Source organism: Panicum hallii, chromosome 1 (genome assembly GCF_002211085.1).
Source record: "Panicum hallii strain FIL2 chromosome 1, PHallii_v3.1, whole genome shotgun sequence".
Lineage (NCBI taxonomy): Eukaryota > Viridiplantae > Streptophyta > Magnoliopsida > Poales > Poaceae > Panicum > Panicum hallii.
Genome location: NC_038042.1, coordinates 19,010,425 through 19,037,277, shown reverse-complemented (window position 1 = coordinate 19,037,277; position 26,853 = coordinate 19,010,425). Strand labels below are relative to the sequence as shown.

At 45.6% G+C, this 26,853-nt stretch overlaps 2 protein-coding genes across 2 annotated transcripts; both read left to right on the top strand.

The window, feature by feature from the left end:
- Positions 1 to 10,986: 10,986 nt before the first annotated feature.
- On the top strand, positions 10,987 to 11,562 carry LOC112896400 (putative ripening-related protein 5). Its single transcript, XM_025964359.1, has one exon. It carries the CDS (start codon positions 10,987 to 10,989, stop codon positions 11,560 to 11,562), a length of 576 nt encoding a protein of 191 aa, XP_025820144.1.
- A 4,815-nt stretch (positions 11,563 to 16,377) lies between these two features.
- On the top strand, positions 16,378 to 17,323 carry LOC112876867 (fasciclin-like arabinogalactan protein 6). The gene has a single exon (XM_025941051.1). It carries the CDS (start codon positions 16,403 to 16,405, stop codon positions 17,201 to 17,203), a length of 801 nt encoding a protein of 266 aa, XP_025796836.1. The 5' UTR covers positions 16,378 to 16,402; the 3' UTR covers positions 17,204 to 17,323.
- The last annotated feature ends 9,530 nt before the right edge of the window (positions 17,324 to 26,853 follow it).

The window sequence follows — 26,853 nt, the reverse complement described above, 5'->3', positions numbered from 1 at the left end:
CTCTCTTCATCCTGAATTTTTCCACAAAGCTGGGTGAAGCCCAATAAGCACGAAGTGCTCGCCAAGCATCTGGACACTTTCTCAATCAAGGCAAACCGCTAATATCAACTTGAAGATACTCATCCTCTTGGAGATATATCTCAGAAGCGCCCAGTTTCTTGTTCATGCCTTGCAGCTTTATCTTCTTATAGTATAAGCAAACACACTGTATACGAGCATTGGACATCATGTCCCTAACCACCTTCGTCACTGCCTTGTCAAACACAGAATGAGCCATAGCTTGTAGGCACTGCTCCTCCCCCTCCGGCAAACGATACCTCTCCTAAAAAGAAAAATAAATTTGTTAGAGAACTTATAAATGAATCAAATAGAAAGTAGTTATACAAGTTATGACAAAAATTACCCAGGACTCATTCCAAACCCTCGCTGCAGTCGTGACGCCCTGATCATCTGATTACAGCTTATAGTGCTCCCACTTCAATGCAGGCTGAAGCACATCTCCAACAGTGACCATTCCTGGGTAGTGAAACCGACAAAGTGTTCCCAATGTTGCATTTATAGGTCTTAACCTATTTTTCCCTCCCAACAAATGTCATCCCACTACCTACAATTAGAACATCATACCATCATGTTTCTTACTTAAACTATATAAAATATTGAATGAAACAATCACAACAATAAAATAGATTACTTACCAATCCCCATGTGATCTAATCTGTCGATGATTTGCCGGATTGGAAGCTGCAGGAGTCATCACATTGTTGCCTCTAAATCTAAATACATCGTATTAGTTAGCTAGCACATATAAAATTTTTAATGAATTGATCATAAGTACCTGAAGATGAGGAGACATCCTTCTTTCCCTTCAAAGAGTGCACAAATAACTTCATCCTTAAAGAAATGGATTATGGATAGTTAATATCATATAAAGCAATGGTAAATAGAAGATAACAAGTTTCATAACAACAATTAGCAAATACTACACTACTTAGAAAAACTAGTTTTTACATCACATTACATGTTAAAAGTCATCGGGGTCATCTTCTTCAGCTATGGTGTCTCCATGACTACTACCATGCCTCGTTTCATATGTTGTTAACATTACTTTGGTTGCACGACGTGGTCGTTTACGGACCTCAAAAACTATTATATCACCGGTGTCACCATCTAATCATGCCTCGTTTCATATGTTGTCAACATTACTTTGGTTGCACGACGTGGTCGTTTTTTCTTATGGACCTCAGAAACTATTATATCACCGGTGTCACCATCTAATTTGTCAAGTGCCATCCCAATATCAACTTCAAAAGGTCTATTACACTCATCTTCCTGATATGCTTCAGGAATAGTACGATCAAGCTCACTTTCATCGTAACCTTCATCTCCAGTAATAGTCAATTGACTAGGAGGATATACTTTCTGAATAATCCACCATAATTCTAAACTTTCCGAACAGCATGGATACGACATGTAATACACCATCCCAACTTGATGTGCAAGGACAAATGGATTGTAACCTGAAATTCGCAATTTATAGTTCACCTCCACTAAACCAAGTTTTTTGTTATGCTTTACCCTGGAACCTAATTTATTATTGAACCAATGATAATAAAAGAACACAACTCGTAAATCTTTTGAATCTTCAAACTTCAGCTCCACTATATTCTGAATGACACCGAAATACTCCGAGATAGAACCATCTGAGGCACTCGCGGTGGTTACAACTCCACTATTTGTTGCGGTAGCATGTGGATATTTTTCTTCAAACTTGGTTGAACGGAACCAAAATCCGTTTATGTCATAACAACCATAACTCCTTGCAGTCGTGCTTCCATGTGAAAGCTGTCTTAGATCATCATGGACACTGCTATCCCTCATGCACTACAAGTTTTAAAATTTTATTAACTGATAACAATTTATATAAATAAGGTACTTAGAGTAGCAATTCTTACATGTTTTCTAAACCATGTGACAAAATTGGGACCACCACGTAAACCCTCACGCCGTAAGGTTTCAAACTGTTTAGCAGTTGGTTGTCGTGCATATCTCCATTCTTCTTGATCAAACAACCTACATATTCTTTATTTAGCACAAGTACATCGCTAAACGCAAATCACATATGAGATATATGGTGGTACTTACACGAAATATTTGTCCATCTCCTCCATATTTGTGTACATATACAACAATGCAGTGTTCCATTCTTGTATGCACATTTCATAAACCAAACTAGCACCCACGGCCTTACCAGTCCACTGAAACAACTTGAGATTGCTCCTCGGTGTCTCATGCGAGGTGTGGTAGCACGGTATATAAGCATTCATGTTATTTTCTTCTACAAAATATGTTCTCATGTAGTATGAGATCTCCTTGAGATAGAATGCCTCGGCAATGCATCCCTCCACTCGTGTTTTATTTCTGATGGTTGCTTTAAGCCTCTTTAAGTCTCGTTCTACAAAGTACATCCACCTGTATTGTACATGGCCACCGACCTCAGCTTCATAAGGCAAATGCACTAACAAGTGTTGCATTACATTCATGAAACCCGGTGGGAACACCTTCTCCATATTACATACTAAGATAGGTATTTCCTTACTCAGTTTTCTCATTGTATTTTTATTAATTTCTTTTGCACATAATTGCCTGTAGAAAAAACTTAACTCAGCCAATATTATCCAAATTTCTTCAGGGAGGTACCCACGCAGCATGACAGGCAACAACCTTTCCATGAGGATATGGTAATTATGACTCTTCAAACCATTCATTTTTCCAGTTACAATGTTCACCGCCCGTTTCTAATTAGCTGCATATCCATCAGGAAATTTTAGGTTCAACCTCTTTTCGCTCTGCAGGCTTAAGATAATACGTAGCACGTGGCTTCCTCATATGTCCAGCTTGATTGGGTCTCAGATTAAGGGTTGGCCGAAAACATATTTCAGCTAAGTCTTGCCGAGCTTTCAAATTATCTTTAGTCTTGTCTTTGAAATAAAAAACCATACTAATTATACTTTCAGCAATATTGCGTTCTTGACGCATTACATCTAGATTATGTGGAAGGATCAGAGCAGTAGCATAAGGAAGGCTCCAAATAGCAGCTATATGAGTCCAATTGTACTCCACTTTGAACCCTTCAAACCCATCATCTGTGGCAATTAACCGACAATGAGTTGCTACAATCTCCTAACCGGTCAAACGCTTGGGTGGATCCTTAGTAACGATTGTGTCCTTGTGAAAAATATCTCTTTGACTCCTGAACGGGTGATCACGAGACAAGAACTGACGGTGACAATCAAAAAAGCAGAATTTGCCACCATATTTGTGGCAGAACCAACCTGAATTATACCGGCTCAAGTACGCGAGTCCACTTCCGAGGGCTCCAACGTGCTTCAAACGGTATAATCCCTTGGCCTGTCGGGTAACGTCCCGATAAACCACCGATGCACAGGATCAAATAAGGTTACCTCACACGAAGGTGAGTCCAGAGATACAATTACCATCACAATTTACATCACAGGGATTTACATTACAAGAGTTTATAAAAGTAGTACAAAGTTTCAAACTTAGAGAAAACAATACAAACTGTTTAAGTTATGATTTTTAGCAGCGGAAAACATTCGCGATGATCTACAGCACGTCGACAAGACGGATGTCATGCTAAGCCCGGGCACGACATCACTCGATATCACCAGTGTTGGCCGAGGACGGATCCCATTCCACGGACCAATCTTCTGGAAGAGCATAGGGCCAAGGCAAGGGAAGAGTAGGGTCTTCAAGACATTTCCTGCAAAACATATAACTAGCAAGGCTGAGTATACTAATACTCAGCAAGGCTTACCCGGGATTGGGTATACTTTAGCCCATAACTAGACTCATGCAGGCATTGTAAAGGCTCTGGGTTTATTTTCAGCTGAAAAGCAACTAAGAATAGATCCTTATTTTCAACTTTTAGCTTTCAAGTTCTATCTGATTATCCATTCTAGATAAGCACTTATAAGTAAGCAAGCAAGGTAGAGCTCTTTATCTCAACCATCAGTATTACTCATCATATAATTACTCTTGTTACTCTGTGTGATAAAGGGATTAAGTAGTCTCAATCATCGTGAGAGGCGGACGATTCTGAATCGAATTTAACCTTGCGAGGTACACCTAACACACACGCTTGGAACATCCAACGATAGTTCCGAAGCAACCGTTTGCTTTTCATTCCGACTCGTGGATCAGATCCACCACAAGCGACTGTAGGAACATACGCACTTCCAAAGTGCAGGACATACATCTGTAGCGCGACTACAAAACCCGTATTCCTGGTTGCCCTTGCAATACGTATTTCCTCAATCGAACATAAGTAACCAGAAGAAGCAAGACGAGTGGTGGGAGGTATGTCCACTCCTCGGGCCGATTGGTTACTAGGCTTACCGCTTACCATATTTCGCGGCATGTGGTTAGTACTTTCAAACGCTTAACCCCGATCGGCACACACCGCGACCTTATCAAATTCAACAACACAGACGGGGTATCACCTCAACCATGATACCGTACAAAACTCCCGTCCGTCATCCTTATAGTGATAACAGAAATGTAAACATTACAACTCCTATGTCGCGCGAGTGACAGGAAATCACCCGAATTCTACCGGCCCTATTAGCATAGCCGCTAGCCGGACTCCAGTGCTAGTATTCAATACATTGGTTCCTAGGAGAATGCAACTAGGGTTTCAAACAATTCCTAAGAACTTAATGCATAGAATACGTAAATAGATATAGATTGCAGTGTAATAAAAATAGTAGGTTATGTCCGGGGCTTGCCTTTACTGGTGGGGCTGAAGTCAGAAATGTTAACATCTTTTGAACTTTGGTTCGGAGCTTCAGTTAATCCCTTGGTGACGTTCATTTGATCTTCAGGAACATCCTCCGTAGACTCCGGGGAGATCGCGTAGGTACCGTTGCCGAAGTAGTTGTATCCACATGTAATGCAACATTACATTCAAATGTGCACACAAAACTACTTTACTTCACAACAAGGTTGCAATTCAACATTCATTTAACAGGCTATTCACATAACAATAAAAAAGATTTAAAACTAAACTTAGGTAAAGCTTTAGGGAGGCAACTAATTAGAATCAGCTACTTGTTGAGGGTTACAACAGAGTTGATTGGAAACAATGAAGGTTTAGCCGATGGAAAGGTGCATTGGTTTTCTAATTGATCGATGAAAGCATCGATTACCTTAGCAGGGATGATTCCTAAAGCAGTTGTGTCTTAACTGAGAGGTGCTTAAGTGTTATCCTGGGTAACTAGGTGTGGTTGTATCGGCTCAATTACGTCAACACAACAATTGAGTGATGTATAGCCGACTGGAGTGTGGTTAAGAGTATATGATCGATAGGTATAAAACCGACCTCTCAGTCAATAAATCGACTGATAGAAGTGTGTGGATAAGGATGGAGAAACTAAGGATCGATTGGCCGTGTTTGACCGATATGGAAAAGCAACCAAAATCGGCTTGGGTCGGCCGATGGCAAGAACCCTAAGATTGTGTGTGTCTCTCCGATACATCGACTATGTGTAGTCGATGTAGGACAGAACAAAAGAGTTGTATCAGCAGTAGCCGATACTAGAAAGGTAACAATCGTATCAGCTAACCAGCCGATGGTAGAAGTATCGACTGACAGCTGTTACGCAGAAACATCCTAAACTCAAAGAAAACGGATACTTAGCAGCTGAACTGGTAGCCGACGCTGAAGTATAGCTGTAGAGATGTAAAAGCTAAGCAGCAGACACCCAAGAACTAACGGGGATTCTTATACGACAAGGAACCTAAAGAAACAGCAATCAAGACGAGGACAATGTCTTGAGGGTAGAGACATGAGCACTTGGGTGACAGGATTATCTAACTGTCACACATCTCCATTTAAAACATATATCTTATAATTATTTCTCAGCTATAGCACATGCATACCATATAAAGCACAATAGAACATTCATTCCCTAATATTTGACCTAAACCACACATCAAAGATTTTCAACTCACAAGTACAACTTAAAACTTGTAGGGTTTCACTTAGGATTTCAAACAAAACTGATTTTACATTTTTATGAACTTCCTACGAAAATCTATAAATGTAGAGGTTCATCGATTTGAAATACAGAAAGCTTTGGAAATTTTACAAAGAACACCCTAGAACTTTTCCAAAACGTAGCAATTAAGTCCCTGGTCGGAAAAACAGATAATAGGAAGTTAACGACGATATTTCGGCAAAGGAATCGCCGGCATTAAGAAGATTCAGTGAATTAGGGCAAACCTTGGTTGTGGAGAAGAACGGGTGAAAAGTGAATTCCCGTGGCGAACAGGATCGGTGAAGAGAAAAGCTCGACGATGATGAGATCCCGTGGATAACGAAGAAGTTCGCCGGGAAGGGTTGCCGTGGGTGGAAGATAACCGGAGAGACATTCCTCATGTGATCCGTGGCGACGATAGTTGGCTTTTAATCTGCTCGCGCGTGGCCCGCTGCCTTGCACGCGCACACACCTGCGGAATTGAGCCGAGTCGGCCACTAGTATAATACTTCCGCTCGCACTCGCGAACGCTCCGATTCAATCCCGCTCAGACCTCCGGATCCTGTAACTCGGCCGTCTTCTCCATCCGCTGTGATGCCATCAGGACCGGTCTACCACCGCCGCCGGTCATACGCTGCGCGTCGAACCCGCGCCGCGTTACTTCTGCCCTGATCACCTTGCCGCTGTACAGCTACTCCTTCCGAATTCGCCGCGCTATAACCATCGCCTTCGCTTCGCCATCTTTCCTTCCGGCTCGCCGCCCCTCGTGCATCTTACGAGCGAGCGAGCTCGCGTCTTAGATACAGCCACTCTTGCGTCACCAGAGACCTCTGTGGCGTAGTTAGGGCCGATGTCACCGTGTTCTCGCATCTTGCGCAAAAGCACTTCATCGCAACTCCCCCTGCGCGTGCCATTGCTCGGCACGTCGCACTTCTAGCATCGCCTGCTCGTGCCCATGGACCCGCTCTGCTCCAGCCGCCCAACAACTGCATACGCCACCGGCTTCCGCTGCGTCACCGCGCGCACGCTCGCGCCACCCGCTCGGCGTCGCTCACATTCACTCTTGCACTGCAAGCCGTGCCGCTCACGAGTTTGCGTCACAACCGCCAGCTTGCTGGGCACGTGCGCGTCTGCTCCTGGCTGAGCCGCGTCCACTTCCTGCACGCCAGTGCGCCTTCACTCGCCCGCGCGCACGCGCTCGCTCCCGTGCACTTCCACGCCTCCCGCGCACGCTCTGCGCTCCTGCTGCCGTGCACGCCCGAGCCGCATCACCTGCTCCCGCTCGCGCCTCGTCTGCTCCCGAGCCGTGCACCAACGCCGGCCTGCCGCCATCATGCGCACGCTCGCCTCGTCCCTGGGCCGAGCCGCCACGCCACCACCGCAGCCGCGCGCGCTCTCACGGCCAGTGCCTGCCAGCGCTTCACCGCCTGCATCTGGCCGAGCCGCATGCGCCCCGCCTGGCCTGCCTCTGCTCGACCGCAACCTCCCGCGTGCGCTCGCGCCTGCACCTGGCCACCGCCTGCCCAAGCCGCCGGCTCGCCTGCTTGCGCGCGCGCCCGCTCACACGGCCGCTAGCCACCGCGCGCTCCGCTCTCCCGCGCCTGCCACGGTCCGCACCAGCCGCTGCCCCCGCCACTTGCGCGCGCCTGGCCGCTGCCTTCTGCGCGCCTCGCACCGCGCCAGCTCGCGCAGCGCCGCCCCGCCGCTTCGCGCGCGCGCCCACGCGTCCGCCTGCCGCGCGCGCCCGACCTGCCGCTCCACCGCCTGGGCCCTGCGCCAGCCGCGCGAGCTGCTCAGCTCCGCCCTTGCGCACGCCCGGAGCCCCGCCGCTCGGGCCCCTGCAGTCGCCTGGAGGTTCACCCGAGCGCCCCGCACCAGAGGAAGGAAGGAAGGGAGAGGAAAAATGGAACTTGGATGGAGCTGCCGGTTGGGGGAAAGAAGAAGAAGATAGGCGCCAGGATAAGGTAGAAGAGAGAAGAAAGACAGTTGGATTTCCTCAAGGGCTTATGCGTAATTACAGAAAACTGCAGGGACTTGTTTGTAAAACAAAATTTCCCATCAATCTAAAACCCGAATGAAGAAATGCCCAAATGGAAAGTTGGAGAGTTTTTCAAACTCTACAACATTGCTTTAGGGCTCAAGTTCAAAAACTCAAAATTTATATTTTTACACGTGAATTTTTGAAAAAAATCGGATTTGTATTGCTTTTTTCCTAAAAATGAGATTTTATAAAATTCAGAACCTAAATGCAAGCATTTATGACACGTCATGATGACGGGATAGACTCGTCATAATGGTTGGATAGACATGTCATGATGACTTGCATCTTTTACACTTTAGTCCTAAGTATTTTTGAAAGTTAATTTTATAATCAAATACTTGCATATACGGACTTATACTTTTATAAAATTACATAAATACCCTTATTTTTACCATTTTACCCAAAATTTTTACACACTTCAACATACGCATTTCCAATGAAATTTTTGGATAAATAAATATATATTTTTACAAGAGATAAAATAAGAAAAACATGTTTACAAAACCACCTTTCACTTATTTTGAAATTACCATTAACCAACTACATTTTGCAAAAACAACCCTAGGTTTTTCTATAATTACAAAAATACCCTTTTTACTTGTACTTTTAAATTTTCAAAAGTTTCACTTAAACACACACGAGTTTTATACAAACAAACACATACTTCACACTAACAAAATATTTGCCTAGCATTACAAATACACGAACTGTCACAATATTTCAAACGAAAAGCATCTGTATCACCCATGCATACCGGACAATATATATAACCGTGCGTGCTCCACCCGGAGAACATTCCATATGCAGGAAAATCATAAATAGACCAAAGAAATGCTACCCGCATTTTGAAGTATTCCTTCCTACTGCTGTCATATGTCCTAACTCCATTCCACAAGTCATGCAGCTCATCAATCAATGGTTGCATGAACATGTTTCGGGACCTCAGCAGCATTCTCAACTTGCTCGACAAAATCATCCATCATTGCATCCATCCTATCTTCATTTTCTGCAAAACTATCAACCAGGTTGTATGCCTCCTGCTTCTGTGACTCCCCTTGCTCGTACCACCTCTCATAATTCGGCATGAAACCAAACTTACATAGGTGACGCTCCATATCAATCTTGAGTTGACGAGAACAATTCTGACACTTGTTACATGGACACTTTGCCAAACCATCGCCAGAAGACAATGAAAATACATGATCAACAAAAGCTTGTGTGTTGACCATCCACTGTCGTGTAGGCATTCCGTTACTTCTCCAACCATCATTCCATTACTCTCACGGTGCAGCGGGCGCAGGCGGAGCGGCGGGCGCGGGCAGGGGCGACCGGCGGGGCGGTGGCGACCGGCGGGGCGGCGGCCGTGGGAAGGGGCGCGCGCGGGCAACGGCGGGGCGGCGGGCCACGGGCAGGGGCGCGCGTGGGCAGCGGCGGGCGGCGGGCAGGGGCGGCGGCCGAGCGCAGGGGCGCGCGCGGGGCGGCGGGCTGGGAGAGCGGCGGGTGGCGGGCGCGGCGGGCCTTGGGCAGGGGTGGTGGCCGAGCGCAGGGGCGCGCGGGGGCGGCGGGCGGCGGGGCGGCAGGCGGGAGCGAAACCAAGTGAAAGCAAGAGGCGACGGCAGGGCGGAAGGTGAGCTGCTGAAGAGATAGGGTAAGTGCAATTTCGTTGGTCAAGTTAGGTTGATGAAAATACTTTTATTTTTGTCGGCTTAGGTCAAGCCGATGAAATTGGTAAAGAGATAGGGCAACTACAATTTCGTTGGCCAAGTTAGGCCGACAAAAATAATTTTATTTTCATCGGCTTATGTCAAGCCGACGAAGATGTGACTATAGTTTCGTCGGCCCTAGCTTGGCCGACGAAAATAGATCATTAGTTTCCTCGGCCACCACTAGACCGACGAAAATAATGTGCAATTTCGTTGGCTTTGGAAGGCTGACGAAATAATACATTTATTTTCTTCGGTTTGCTGTGGACCGACGAAAATAAATGTGACCGACGAAAATAAACTGTTTTGGTATAGCGTACATAGTACTAAACCATTGCTAAACTAAGGTGGGGACAATAAATACACCAATTTAGTTAGTTAAGGGGTTGATTTGCACCAAATGAAATATGCGGAATGAATTCAGATTTTTAAAATACTTGAGAGATGAAAAATACACTATGACCATATCAAAGGAGGCAATATATCTGGTAACATTTATTTTGCTCTAAGTGAAAACTGTGACGGCTAAAACAGGAGCTCATATAAAATCAAGATATGTCTGTGGGTGGAACTAGAGTACTATATCCGCAAATATTTGGTTGGTAAAGTATAGATGTGTGTGTCGGTAAAATTTATAGGGGTATCAAACTATCGGTTGGCAAAAATGTACCGATAGATCTAAACTTATACATACGCCACTTTCACCGACTAATAGTTAGGGTTGGCAAAACTGTTTGCCGACATATGGTTGATCGCTGAGATGACTTGTAGCAACCATAATGAAATCCCGACCAGAATGAAGTCACTATCTTTGGGTTGTGGTATTGATACAACACCGATAAAATCCTGAACACTGCAATTGAGTAAATCATGTTCACATCAAACAAACAATTTGATACGGCACGGTAATATATGCCATCCGGATTTGACTGGCCCGAAGATACCAATGAAAAGTGATGGCGGCTTGATTGCTGCCGTACGTCTGCGCTAACACCCCGCATCGAACCGTTTGATACGGCACGTGCATCAGTGCTTGTTGACACATACAGCAAGCCGAAAGGCAACTATATAATAAGCCCATGCACTTGCGGCCAACCTCAAACAATCAAACCATCCAACGCACAGGCGGGAAGAAAGGAAAAGGAAATCGAGTAAAAATCGAGAGAGAATCTGACCGCTTGAGGCAATGGCCGCTGCATCAGCCTTGGGCGTCATGGCGATCGTCCTCCTGGTGGCCCTCTCCAGCTCACCGGTCGTGGCGTCCCTCCGACCAGGCCTCGGCGTCTGTCGCGCCAGCGGCTACCTCCCTGGCCTTTCCGGCAACTGTGTGAAGAGCAACGACCCGGACTGCTGCGAGGATGGCAAGAGGTATCCGCAGTACCGCTGCTCGCCGCCGGTCACCTCGAGCACGCCGGCAACGTTGACGCTCAACAGTTTCGAGAAGGGCAAGGACGGCGGCGGCCCGTCGGAGTGCGACAACTCGTACCACAGCGATGAGGAGATGGTCGTCGCGCTCTCCACCGGCTGGTTCAGCAACATGGCGCGCTGCGGCCACCGCATCAAGATCACCGCCAACGGCAACTCCGTGTACGCCAAGGTGGTCGACGAGTGCGACTCCGTGCACGGCTGCGATGACGAGCACAACTTCGAGGCTCCCTGCGCCAACAACATCGTCGACGCCTCGCCCGCGGTGTGGAACGCCCTGGGGCTCGACCAGAGCACCGGCGAGCAGGACATCACATGGTCCGACGGCGACGAGTGATCCTCAGTATATATAGCTACAACATCCGGTCTGGCTCGTTTGTGTTCGATTTATTTGTACATTTCTTCTCCATTTGCTTTCTCCATACGTAGCATGTATTCCTATGAACTAGTTCTTGATGTATAAGCTTACGCTATTTCGCGATCGTTGCCCTGTAAATATCGAAATCCACTATTAAATAAAAGTGCTAATACGTGCCCTATTCTTAATCATACGCAGGGTTCAAGATTTGGGCCAAATTCACCGATTCTTAGACCTATGCACAGTAAAAGTCCATATCGGGCTTTAAATCTTGGTCCAGTTTAAATGTTTCTTTTGGTTCAACAGTGTCTATATGGCCTATATATATGGACCCGGCTAACTATGGCCCGTCGTAAAAATATACTTGCGTACGGCCGCGCTATTTTTAGAAAAATATAAAACTGCCTCCTTCCTCTTTTGTCGCTTCCAGCCTTCTCCTCCTTTTGGCGCCAACCAACTTTGGTTGCACGCATCCTAAAAGCAAAAACCCCGAGGCCCACTTACCTTGAGCGCCCCACGTGCTCTAAATTGTCCAGAAGCATAAAAACATCATAAAGATCAATCAATTCACTACCTTGCAAATTGATTTTTTTTCACCCAAGCAATTCAGAATCAACAGAAAGCAATAATCAGGCATCATTCATCAGCAGGTATGTGGTTTAGGCAAATAATAAAGAACATCATTAGGCATCCAAGAACATAAATATCAAGCAATGGACAATTGTCAGGCACATCAGAACACACAGCATCACCCCCCGGAAAAAACACATAAATGTCATGCATCATTTTTTAAAAAAGACCACAAATTACCAACGAATCCTATATACATTAGTCTTCATGAGTGGGTGAACCCGTAGCACCGTACCTCCTCAAGTAGCGTAGGTGAAAAATATGTATTCAAGCAGCTTTTTTAATGATGTAATGTAATGATATATATACTTTATTGCTATATGATTTAATTTTGCATGTGCAATTATTTATATTCATAAAACATATTCCATGTCGATCACTATAACATTCGATCGCGCACTAGCTTGATAGGTCAAAATTGATGAGAAATTTTTTTTAAAAGGAAGCGGGAAATAGATTTGAAAAATTTAAATTCAAATCGGTGAAATTTTAGGCGGGAATGATATTTTCACCGGCAGGTTACCCCCTAACCCATCCCTAAAAACATAATTTTCAAGGACGGGTCACCCCTAACCCGCCCCTGGAAATCAATTTTCAGAGGTGGGTTATGGGGTAACCCGCCCCTAAAAATTGATTTCCATAGGCAGGTTTAGGATGACCTGCTCCTGGAAATGTGTTTTTAGGGGCGGTAACGAGATATTTTTAGTAGCGAGAAGTAGGGGCAGCTACCGCATGTGTCCCTAGAAATATAATTTTACCCGCCTCTAAAAACCGTTTATGTAGTAGTGATTCTATGCAAGTGTTTTCTTCTATTTGATCTGCATACATTCTTATCTTGATGCTGAAAGCCCTCAATTGAACATACTGGGACATATATGCATGGAAGCTGACATGTCACATGGTTAGTCCTTAACAGATTTCAATAAAGAAAATGCTAGTTCACTTTGATAGATGCACCTTATATACATGCATCTAAACCTTGGCCAGCACATTATTACACCGTAAAAATAGCTCCAACTACAACTTCACCGTTAGCAGTTGAAGTTTTATGTCACTGCAGGAAATGTGTGTCCTTCCGACGGCCCCAGTAAATTCCGACGGCTGCACTGCAGGCCGTAGGAGGTATATACCACTTCCGACGGCATTTGGTAGCCGTCGGAAGCTACAGTAGTTTCTGACGGCTCCTTCAGCGGCCATCGGAAATAACAGTAACTTCCGACGGCCAAGGCTGAGCCGTGGGAAGTTAGCCAAACGCTGTTACTCGTTCGGCCGAACCCTAGCTAGCACGCGCCGCGCCTCGCCTCTCTCGCGCGCCCCGCGCCCAGCCGCCGCACCCTGCCGCCCGCCGCCCGCCGCTCCTCCCCGCCGCTCCTCGACTTGATCATAGGGCGAATCATGATAGGATGCAGGAGATGCTTGACAATATACGACCGGATATATTTCACGAGGAACATGCGGAGATGGGTTTTGAATCTCAAGATCCACCTACTCCGGAGGTTGTAGAGTTTTTTAAGCTCCTCAAGGCTTCTGAAGAGCCATTGTATGAACACACAACAGTGACGGTTCTTGCTTTTGTGACTTGGCTTATGGCTATTAAGTCTAAATTTGCATTCTCAGTAAATTGCTACAAGGAGCTCTTGAAATTGATCAGTGATGTACTTCCAGCGAATCACAAGATGCCTAAGGATATGTACCAATCAAAGAAACTGCTCACTGGTCTTGGCATGGATTATCAAAAAATTGATGTTTGTGAAGATAATTGTATGTTGTTTTGGAGGGACACCGAAAAAGATAAAGTGTGCAAGTGCGGAAAATCGAGGTACATACAAGTAGTAAATGATGATGGTGATACAGTAACATTGGAGATAGCACGTAAGCAACTCCGTTATATGCCTCTCACACCACGTGTGAAACGGTTGTTCCTCTCAAGAAAGACAGCTCAACATATGAGATGGCACAAAGAAGGTCGTCGTGATAACCCTGGAACGATGACCCACCCGGCCGATAGTGATGCATGGAAGGCACTGGATGAATTTGACCCAACGTTTGCTAGTGACGATAGAAATGTCCGCATTGGGTTAGCAACAGATGGCTTCTCACCTTTCATGTAAATGCATCAACTTATTCTTGTTGGCCCGTATTTGCTCTACCGTACAACCTTCCACCTGCTCTTTGCATGAAGTACGATTTTACTTTCCTATGCCTCATAATTCCAGGTCCTGATCATCTTGGAACAAAACTCAATGTTATGTTGAGGCCCTTAATTGAAGAGTTGAAAAAGTTATGGGATGGAGTTCCAGCATATGACTTTTACAAAGAGCAGAAATTCAATCTTCGAGTTGCATATTTGTGGTCGATCCATGATTTAATGGCTCGAAGTATCTTTGCTGGTTGGAGTTGTCATGGAATTTTGACATGTCCTATATGTGGTAAGGACACAGATTGTTTCCGTCTTAAATTTGGAGGAAAGATTTGTTACTTCGATTGTCATCGACGTTTCTTGCCAGCGAATCATCAGTTTAGGGCCCAGAAGAATGCTTTCAAGAAAGACACTATTGGTAGTAGAAGGAAGCAATAGCACACCTGCCAAGGGAAAAGACTCTCTCCAGCAATATTGTCACCAAAACCCTGTAAATGTTGTTGATAATACCATCAAAATCTGAGCTAGAGTAAATGGAATTTCATCTATTTTACTACCAAAGGAAGGTATATATATAGGATAATGTTAGTGTTAGTACAGTACCTGTGCATCAATATCTTGTAGTCGATCTGCAATTTCAATTAGTTTCCCACCATTTGTGGACTCGCTATCATTTCCCTTTTGCTTCTCCGCTACCCTGGCATTGAGCACCTTTGCAAGGTCATTTGATACACCATTATATGGAAGTTCATGGCCGGTAGTTGATGTTGAAGCTTGAGCTCCATAATTGCCCTGTTTGTCGATTGGGCAATAATAAGAAAATCAGCTCAAGACCTTGATAATGAAACAAATGGCAGCCTAACTGCAATAGAATTTGATTAAAGGGTCAATTGTAACCTAAACCAACTTGACAGGATCATGCATAATCCCATCCTGTTCTTTCACCCAGACAGTACAGTTCAAGTAATAATTTTTGTGATATATTGATTTTTATTGGCAGCAAATAGCACAACAGCAAGGATTATCTGCACCTTTATTTGAAATGCCTCCACTGCCACCTCCATCTCCACCACCACAGTTTGTTTGGCCTGCTTGGCCCCCTTCGGTATGAAATTTGATTGATACATTTAACAATTTTATTTGTGGTTTATATGCGGTGAACACTCCTCCGGCAAGTATCCAAGCTCCTGGAGATGCAAATCAACTTGGAGAACAAATTGCAGCTCAACTTTTTTTCAAGTCCAGGAACAGATGGTAGTTGCCACAACTCAAATCATCCAAGTGATCATATCCTGTAGTTTAGTTAAATTTTTATATCTTGTTCAACTTGAGATGGATGATGGATTGTGACTCTAAATTGTGGTTGGACTTTTTAACTTTGTTTGTGGAATGTGACTTTATTTTATTGTTGGAATATTGAACTTTATTCTGTAATAAAGTTGGTTGAAATGATACAGCAGTCAGGGAGGGAGGCGGGTTACGGGTTACGTGGGGACAACTTCCGACGGCCAGCAGGGAGCCGTCGGAAGTAAAGGGTCCAACCGGTCCAGCCCACAGCCAGGAACTTCCGACGGCCAGAAGGGAGCCATCGGAAGTAAGGCGACTATTTCCCACGGCTAGAGTCGAGCCGTCGGAAATAAGCGAGACGCCGTCAAGGCAGCTGTCCGAAGGATTGTGGGTCCCACTTTCGATTACTTCCGACAGCTTACAGCGAGAGCCGTCGGAAGTTATTATTTCCGACGGCTGCCGTCGGAAGTAACCGTTAACTCCGACGTGTATTTTCCGTCGGCTTTCTTCCGACGGTTTCCAGTCTAAGCCGTCGGAATTAGTGTATTTCCGACGGCTTTGGCCATTTTTTCGACGGCTTTGGCCGTAGGAAGCTGGCCGTTTTCCTGTAGTGTGTTGCCGTGTACCCCAGTTCGCTTCCCTCCAAATCAGCATGCAGGCCATCACTCACGGATCCACCTCCCCTACAAAAATCCACAATGGCAGCACCCCACACTGGCTCACTGTACTACCCTCATTGTCCCCAACTTCATCACTTCGCAAATGGCCTCGCACACCGTCCTCCCCCTTCTGCTCCTTCTCCCTTTCCTCTACGCCGCGGCTGCCGACGCCGCCGCCCCTGGACCATCCCCACCCGGCGGCGAGCTCAACCTGACCAGCATCCTTGAAAGTGGCGGGCAGTACTCGACGCTGCTCCGCCTCCTGCAGGCCACCCGGATCACCGAGCAGCTCACCAGTCAGCTCAAGAACTCGTACGACGGCCTGACCTTCTTCGCGCCCAACGACAACGCCTTCACCAAGCTCAAGATCGGCACGCTCAACGGCCTCACCGACCAGCAGAAGATCCAGCTGCTGCTCTACCACGTCCTGCCCCGGTACTACAGCGTCACCACCTTCCAGACGGCCAGCAACCCGCTGCCCACCGAGGCGTCGGGCCCCGGCGGCATGTACAGCGTCAACGTGACCACAACCACCACGAGCCACCTGGTGAACATGTCCACGGGCGTCGTCGACGTGCCCATCAGCAGCACTCTGTCGGCCAAGTTCCCGCTCGCCGTCTACTCCGTCGACGACGTGCTGCTGCCCGAGCAGCTGTTCGGCACGTCTCACAAGGGCAAGGCGTCTGCGCCGGCGCCCGCGGGACAGGCCGGAGCGGCGGCTGGGAAGGCCAGCGCGCGGAAGAAGGGTGGTGTCCCGAAGAGCGACGTGGCAGCGGTGCCAGTGGCAGCAGGGGAGGAGGCAGAAGACAGCGAGAACACAGCGGCTGGTAGAGGGAGTGCGGGGTGGACGACCATTGCTGCTTTTGCTCTCATCATGGCCGTTGTCAATCTGGTCGGCGCTTGAGAAGCTGGCTCATTGTCTCTTTGTTTTCCTCTTATTTCACCATCCATTTACTAAGTTTATTTATGTCCTGGTTTTGTACGTAACATTATGATAATGATGCTATGATTCACTTGTACTTATTATTCGGCACACCATTAATCGTATTCTGAATTTCTAATCAAAAGCCGACTAGTTGTGTCGAGCGAATTCTAATGAAAAACAAATTACAGTAGTAGTGCATATTTTTAGACAAAGGAATAAGCATATCCCGACCTCTGTGAAATTATCCGGACATTATTACAAGAAAACACATTTGCTTTACGGAACTCAATCAGAGTTAATATAGTAGAAACAAAGTCAATCACTAAACTGCCACCAGTTCTGTCTATTACTAAACTGCCACCACTTCTTGGCGAAAATCTCCTTGACCGCGTAGACTCCAAAGCTCGACAGGCCTCCGAAATCTCCTTCTGAAGTAGAGCGCATATCCTGATTTAGTGTGTGGTCTTGGAAATAATCTGCAGATCAGTTTATTTGTTTACTTTATTAAAAACATATATATTCAGACAGTCTAATGCACGATGTCTTCAGTAACATCCACCCACTCATCATGTCAGTTGATATACACTTGCCGCTACCACAAGGCACCAATGATGTCTTGTTGCACAGCTATGCTGCAGCCTACGCGCCGCACCCTGAGCATACATAGAAGCCCAGCGGACCACCCAAACCCTAAGCTCTAGCGACTATTGGCATAATGATTGAACTCATATGCTCAAATCAATAAATTAATAGGATAGATTTAGTAACAAATGTATATATAGATGTTTAGTTGTGCATATAAGCGAATATATACCTATTTGAAAAATGCTTTAGAGTTATTTTAAAACTACAATGCCCTTAAACTTCAACATATACCACTTCATGCTTTTCCTTTAGGGGATGTTTGGTTCCGGAGGGTTAAACTTTAGCCCTATCGCATCAAATAGAATGTTATCATTTATGAGTATTAAATAAAGTCTAATTACAAAACTAATTGCAGAACTCTTAGGTTGATTCGCGAGACCAATCTAGCTAATGAGGTATATTAATCCATGATTAGTGGATGGTTACTTTAGCATCAATGTTGTAAATTATGGATTAATTAGGCTCATTAAATTTGTCTCGCGAATTAGCACTCATGTGTGCAAAAAGTTTAGTAAACAGATTTTATTTAATATTATTAAATGATGAGATTCTCTTTGACGTGATGGGGCTAAAATTTAGCACTCAGAAACCAAATAGGACCTTAGTATTATGTCATCAAACATGTGACTAAAAATGACACATACAGTAGATGGCAGATTGCTTATTTTTAGGAGTATCGATCGGGTTTTGGTGCTCCGAAGCGTCCCTCAGTGCAATACCACCTGCCTTATTTTCACAGCAAACAGAGTATCCCTCAGTGCACAATGACGCAGCATATATGGAGAGACAAGAAATAAGGACATTGACTAGCAAGTTCCAACTATATCTGACAACAGTACCAACAGGGGAAACAAAAGCATTTCCTTCAGTTATTTCGTCGCCCGCAAACAGGGGCACGTTAGCTAAACATTTATCAGGATCTGTCAGTCTATCGATCTAGCTACTCCCCTACCTATTGGACGACACATGTGTGGACTGAACGCTCTGCTGGCCTGGCAGGGTAGGGTAGATCCTCGACGTGAATCGCCTCCAGGGTGACGACGCTGGGGGTTGGGTACGGTGACAGCCAAGCCTCGCCGGCCGCAGCCACCCAAACGCGGCTTAATTTTGATAGATTCTTAGGGATCTACTAAACATGAATTAGCTCGGTAAATAACTAGACAGTACAACATTAGGGCTAATCGAGAAATAAACAGTGAGAGAAAGAGATGGGTCAAAAGGATCCATACCACCGGTTGAAGCCCCGCCTTCGCCGTTGTTGGCCATGGCGTGGAGGAGGAAGCCAAACGGAGTCGTGGACGAGGGCGCACAAGCGGCGGTGAGGTCTAGCAGTGTCGGCGATGATGATGCAGAGGAGACGGCGTCGACGCAGAGGCGGCGGCGGCGCTTCCCGTCACTTCAGCGCCGCACTTAGATCGGGTTGTGCTAGGGTTTTAGGTGGGGTTGCAGACAAGCGCGATGAACTTCGTCGTGCGTGCCCCGGCCCCCACCCTTCCTTTTATTGTGGCGCTGCGCGACGGGGGCCCACCCGCCATTGGGTTGGCGGTGCGCCCCCGATCGGGGCGCGTAACCGATTCCGGATCGGTCGTTGGACCGATCCGGATTGAGATCAAACTAACATTCTCCCCTTTGATCTCAACTTACTCACTCACTTCTTACGTTCGATTTCATTCAGATCAGTGCATTGAGCATGCCTCGTCTCAACAGTTATTACCGCTGGATTAACAGCCACAACACACTTTTCTGTTTTGAAACAGAACCGTACTTTTGGGCCCTTACTGTCCAGGAATCATAGGCTTTCCCGTAAACCCATGCCGGCTAAGTGTTCTCTGAACACATTGGGCGGTAAGCCTTTTGTGAGCGGATCCGCTAACATTTTCTTTGTGCTCAAATACTCAAGACTGATTGTATGATCCTGGATCTGCTCTTTAACAACATAAAACTTTATGTCGATGTGTTTGGCAGCTCCACTCGACTTGTTGTTGTGAGCGTAAAATACTGCAGGCTCATTGTCGCAGTACATCTTCAGTGGTTTTTCTATGTTGTCAACCACTCTTAATCCGGGTATAAATTTCTTTAGCCATTTAACCTGCCCCGATGCCTCGTAACATGCTATAAATTCTGCATACATCGTAGATGACGCAGTGACTGTCTGTTTGGAGCTTTCCACGATATAGCTCCACCTGCGAGAGTAAACACATAGCCTGACGTGGATTTTCTGTCATCCTTATCTCCCGCAAAGTCTGAGTCTGAATAACCCTCTATCACTAGAGATTCAGATCTCCTGTATGTTAGCATGAGGTTTTTTGTTCCTTGCACATAACGTAAAGCTTTCTTAACCATTTTCCAGTGTTCTATCCCTGGATTACTCTGGAATCTGCCAAGTATCCCGGTGACAAAAGCTAAGTCAGGGCGCGTACATACTTGAGCATACTGTAGGCTTCCGACAGCTAAAGCATATGGTACCGCTTTCATCTGATCGATTTCGTACTGATTTCTGGGACACTGAAATTTCCCATAACTATCGCCGTTGACTATAGGAGCAGGTGTTGGCTTACTCGAATGCATACCGTACTTCTTTAGTACCTTTTCTAGGTATGCTTTCTGCGATAATCCTAAAACCCCCTTGTTTCTGTCTCGGTGAATCTCAATTCCTAAAACGAATGAGGCTTCACCTAAATCTTTCATATCGAACTTTGAGGACAAGAATTTCTTTGTCTCTAATAGTAGATCGATATCGCTGCTAGCAAGCAGAATATCATCCACATATAGAATAAGGAAAACGAATTTTCCATTCTTAAATTTTGCATAAATGCAGTTGTCCTCCTCATTTTCTTTGAAACCAAACTTTCTTACGGTTTCATCGAATTTCAAATACCACTGTCTAGAGGCTTGCTTTAATCCATAAATGGATTTCTTTAGACGACATCCCATCTTTTCTTTTCCTTCCACGACAAAACCTTTCGGCTGTGCCATGTAAACGTTCTCATAAAGATCCCCGTTGAGGAACGCCGTCTTTACATCCATCTGATGTAATTCTAAATTATAATGTGCCACTAACGCCATTATAATCCTGAAGGAATCCTTGCATGAAACAGGAGAAAATGTTTCATTATAGTCTATCCCTTCTCTTTGCGTGAAACCTTTCGCCACAAGTCGCGCTTTATATCTTTCTATATTCCCTTTGGAGTCACATTTTGTCTTGTAGACCCATTTACAGCCTACTGTTTTGGCTCCTTTAGGAATTTCTTCTAGATCCCAAACATCGTTGGTACTCATCGATTTCATTTCATCTTTCATGGCTTCCAACCATTCAGACGAATGAATGCTTCTCATGGCTTCTTCAAATGAAGTGGGGTCACCCTCCATCTAAATTTCCTCGCTATTGTAGATTTGATAATCGCTCGAAATAGCGGGCTTTCTCGTTCTTTGAGACCTTCTCGGTGCCTCAGCTATCGGCACTTCTTCTACTTGGGACTGTTGTTGCTCCCCCTGATGTGCGGCTACCGCTTCTATCGGATCCTGAAGGGCAGGTTCCTGACTCTGACTTGTCGCCGCAGCAGGAGAACTAACAACGGGTGCTGGCACCGTAGGTGACGCAGCAACTGGTGAAAAGCTAACGACAGGTGCTGACACCGTAGGTGAGGCAGCAACAGGCAGCACGAAAAATGGATCTTGGATCATCGGAGTAGGTACGAAAATCCGCTTCTCCTCAAGGTCAATCTTTCGAGCTACCATGCTCCCCCTCATTATCTGATCCTCCAAAAAGACAGCGTGTCTCGTTTCTACGAACTTTGTATATCCATTAGGACAGTAGAAACGATAACCCTTCGACTTTTCTGGATAGCCAATGAAATGGCAACTTACTGTCTTAGGGTCTAACTTTCCGATATTTGGATTAAATACTTTCGCCTCAGCTGGACAGCCCCACACATGTAAATAATTTAGTGTGGGTTTTCTCCCTGTCCACAACTCATACGGTGTTTTAGACACCGACTTACTCAGTACGCGATTAAGAATATGAATAGCGGTTTTTAACGCCTCCATCCACAAATTAATCGGTAACGTGGAGTAGCTTAGCATACTTCTCACCATATTCATTAAAGTACGGTTACGTCTTTCAGCGACTCCATTTTGCTGAGGCTCGCCCGGTGTAGAGTACTGGGCTACTATTCCATTTTCCTGTAGAAACCTTGCAAAAGGTCCAGGAACTTGGCCATACGGGGTATGTCGACCGTAGTACTCACCTCCACGGTCAGATCTTACTATTTTTATCTTAAGATTTTGCTGATTTTCTACTTCAGCCTTAAAAATCTTAAATTTATCTAACGCTTCTGATCTTTCTTTAATTGGGTAAATATAGCCATAACGCGAATAATCATCTGTGAACGTTATGAACGAATCATAACCATCTACAGACTGTATGGGAAATGGACCACAGATATCTGTGTGCACTATCTCCAAAATCCCTGAACTCGTTTGGCTCCTTTCTTTATTTTCTTAACGTACTTTCCTTTAACGCAATCGATGCAATATTCTTCATTTGAAAAATCTAACGGATGGAGAATATTTTCTTTAATTAATCTCTCAATTCTCCCCCTCGAAATATGGCCTAAACGACAGTGCCATAATTTCGCTGAATTTTCGTTGTCGCATCGTTTGCGCTTATGACTTGCGTCGTTAGACGTACGTTCAATACTCGTAGTATTGCTAACAGAATTTACAGTCTCATGCATAGGCAACATATAAAGTTTGTCTTGTCGGATGGGAAGACCAACACACTGACTTTCAAATAAAATTTCACATTGTTCTTTGCCAAAATGGCACTTATAACCATCATCTGCCAAACATGATACTGAAATTAAATTTCTAGACAAAGAGGGTACATAAAGAACATTATGTAACTGGAGTTTAAAGCCATTCTCTAATTCTAGTGTGAGTTGGCAAACTGCTTCAACGTCGGCTCTAACTCCATTGGCGACTTTCAGCCATCTATCCCCTCTTTGTAGCATCGTCTTTGTACTTATACCCTGCAAAGAATTAGCAACATGAACAGTTGCACCTGAGTCAATCCACCAAGTAGATTTAGAATAACTTACGTACAGGGTCTCATCTATAAATGTGATAACATCCTCACCTTTCTTAATTAAATGCCGTAGAAAATCTGGGCAATCTTTCTTGTAGTGTCCCGTCTTGTGACACCACATGCATTGATCTTTTTCAATATGTGGTTGATCTTTCTTTCCACCCTTGCCTGGGTGAGTCGAAGAAGAAGAAGAAGTGGAACCTCGTTTTAACTGAGGTTTCCCTTGAGGTTTCCCTTGTGGCCTCGTATATTTATCTGAAGAGTTATTTCTTTTGTTGTGCCTAACATAGTTGAGCGTGTCACCATGCGAGGCTTTGAGTCTTTCCTCTTCTTGCACACACATCGCAATGAGCTTCTCTAGATCCCATGTCTCTGGGCTGATGTTGTAGTTAACAACAAAAGTCTCAAACTCTTTTGGCAGAGAAGCCAGAACCAAATGGACGACAAAAGCATGAGGAAGCTCCATGTCCATAGGTTTGAGCTTAGATGCCATATTGCTCATTTTCAGTATGTGCTCTCTCACACCACCGCCAGTGTACTTATCATTAACTAACATCTGAATCAGAGTTTGTGCATACGCTTTTGAAGAGCCAACAAATTGACTCTCCACTTTCTTTAAGTACTCAACTGCGGTGGGGCAATCTAGGATTGCTCCCCTGATACTGTCTATGATGGAACTCTTGATAACCATCAAACACTTTCTGTTGGAAGAGTTCCATTTTGCTCTCTCAAGATCAAACTTCATTTGAACATTTGCATGTTCTCTTTGGCGAGCTTGCCAATCGACAGAACTCTCATCCGCTTCCCTCACCAGTTTCCCAGGGCTGACGGGGCACGGTGAGGTGATAGCTAGGTCAATGTCTGAGAGTGCGAGAGCCACTTCTAGCTTCTGAGCCTATATCCCGTAGTTGGAACCATCCAACGGCGGTATAGCATTAATAAAGGTCATTGCATTAGATCCTGAAAATCAAAACAAGAAGGGTGAGGACTGATTTTATAAAACAATAATTGCATATCTCAATTTAACGTTGGTCAATATTAAGATATACAATTAACTAGCTGCATTAATTCTAAAACACCGTTGGGCAGAATTAGAGCAAATGCATGAAACTGACTTGAAAAATTATAATATTGCTATTATCAACGTTGGTCAGAAAATAACAATATTATAACTGAAGAAAAAACTGGAAACTGACTCCTTTAATTATAATGTCTCGTTGGTTCGAAAATAATTAAAGGATATAACTTAATTAAATTTGCAGCGGAAAAAATTAACACTATGCTCATTTTCAGAAACTTTCTAATCTTACTCTCTCTCTATGGAATTTGTCACGTTGGTGCAAAACAAATAGAGAAGAAAACATACTTGAAATGTAGAAAAGTTCCTGAGAAAAATGCTGGAAAAATTACTGTTCATACGGCCCAAAATGGCTCAAAAACGCCCAAAACGGCCCGGCCCAGCATGGTCAACTCGCGCGCGGGGCTGCTGACCGCGCACCAGGCCACAACCTGGGCCTGGGCCGGCAATTCAGCGCCCCGCCTGGGCCGTAGGCGGCCCGCGCGCCCGCGACCGCTCTGTGGCCGTCGGATCAGATCCGACGGTCACGCGGGGGTTCCGGTGGATCAAAACCCACCCCCACGCGCGCGTCGCCCTAACCCTAGGGCATTTCCCTCCTACTCCCCGCAGCCGCTCCTCCCTCCTCCTCCTTCCTCCGTGCGACGGCGGCCGAAGGTGTGGCGCCGCCGCGGGCCTCCTCGCCGGCGAGTGCGCTCGCCTGGATGTGAGCGCACCGCCGTCGAGTGGGCTCGGGGTGGCTAGCTGGCCCACGCACCACGGCGCGGTGGAGATCCGCAAGCTCGGGATGGCTCGGGATGCGTCTGTCCTGCGACGACGGAGGGTCGCCGGGGCTGCTAAGCCTCGGCGTGGCTTGCCCGTGGAGCTGGGAGCTCCTGGTGGTAAGGTAAGCTTCTTTCTTGCTCGATTTGGGGTGAGTGCTAGGGTTAGGGTTAGGTTTAGCACGGGGTGGTCGGGTGCTTTCACCCCGAAGGGTTTGACTCGATTTCTGTCTGACTTGCCTTGCAATTTCATCGATTTGAAATCAAATCATCTCCTTCTAATTGCTTCGCATTTCTGACCCGAGACTAACCACGCTTAGGGAGGCTAAACTGATACCATTGATAGATTCTTAGGGATCTACTAAACATGAATTAGCTCGGTAAATAACTAGACAGTACAACATTAGGGCTAATCGAGAAATAAACAGTGAGAGAAAGAGATGGGTCAAAAGGATCCATACCACCGGTTGAAGCCCCGGCTTCGTGGTTGTTGGCCATGGCGTGGAGGAGGAAGCCAAACGGAGTCGTGGACGAGGGCGCACAAGCGGAGGTGAGGTCGAGCAGTGTCGGCGATGATGATGCAGAGGAGACGGCGTCGACGCAGAGGCGGCGGCGGCGCTTCCCGTCACTTCAGCGCCGCACTTAGATCGGGTTGTGCTAGGGTTTTAGGTGGGGTTGCAGACAAGCGCGATGAACTTCGTCGTGCGTACCCCGGCCCCCACCCTTCCTTTTATTGTGGCACTGCGCGACGGGGGCCCACCCGCCATTGGGTTGGCGGTGCGCCCCCGATCGGGGCGCGTAACCGATTCCGGATCGGTCGTTGGACCGATCCAGATTGAGATCAAACTAACAAATTTCACTGCCTGGCCTGGACCACCACGCCCGTACGTCGTGACGGAGCGAAGTGAATCTCGCTACGGTCCTCTCTGTGGATCAGTCCAGCCATGCAAATGCAGTCAAGACCCCTACCAGTCCAGGTATGCCGTATATATACGTCCAACGCTGTGTTGTCACATGCGCCGCTAGGCGCATATCGCTGGCCCAGCAAAGAAGGTAACGGTGCACCAGACGATGCAAATCCTAGCGTCGTTTGTGCTACTGGTACCTTCGCGTGGGGATATTAGGAGGCACTCGTGTTTGAAGCAAAAGGTAAAAGCATGTGATCAAAGCAAGGCGGTAGGCGGACGCGCAGAGGATGGACGCCGCGCTTGAGTCTGTAGCGGGCGGGCTACGCTAGCTGACGCCGGTGGACTTTAGATTGCATTGGCGAGGTAGATAAAAGATAGAGGGTCTCTTGAGAGGTACCCAAAGGTACTAAAATTGTAAGTAGGATTTTAGGCTCTAACAAAACAAAATCCACACACTTTTCTTTAAGGAAACAGGAAGGAATTGCCCCTACTGAGATTTATTGAAATAAAAGAGAAGTAAAGTTTTATGTACAACTTCGGCAGAAAAAAGGAAAGAGAGAAAGAAAACAAGTGAAAAGAGACTTACAACAAATGCAACCAAGAATCCATGGGTATTGCCAACTCCGGTTTTACCCTGTGAAAGAGCAAAGACATCTCAACCATGAAATGACCCTTGCAGCGGTCTACTGTTGAATCCAAATCTTTAAAAGTCCAACCATTTCTCGTTGTCCATATGCTCCAAGCCGTGAGGATGATGATTTACATTTAAAAAGAGACCATGTAAAATCCACACACTTAGATCATGGACATTATTAGGTTTGAACTATGATAGATGAAGTTGAATTACTCTCACACGTACATGCACTGCCAAATGGAGAGAGTGGTTCCGTTATTATCTTCTTGATTTCTGACGCTTTATTATCTTTTTGTTTCAAAGTAGATGAACATTTAATTTGTTCACAGTTCCCATTAACTTGAGTACATAGACAAAATTCTTGGGTGCTTCGAGGTGATAATTATTATGCAGTCAAAAGTGAGCTTGTTATTAGTTCAAAAGCTGTAAGTGGGATTGTCTTCATTTGTTCAAACTAAAAGCAGCTAGCTAGTTTCATAAAAGCTTTGTCAACCGAATTTATTATTGTCGAGGGACATGA

Excerpts from the sequence above, each read along its gene's own strand:
- LOC112896400 (XM_025964359.1), top strand. The coding sequence starts at position 10,987 with ATGGCCGCTGCATCAGCCTTGGGCGTCATGGCGATCGTCCTCCTGGTG.
- LOC112876867 (XM_025941051.1), top strand. The coding sequence starts at position 16,403 with ATGGCCTCGCACACCGTCCTCCCCCTTCTGCTCCTTCTCCCTTTCCTC.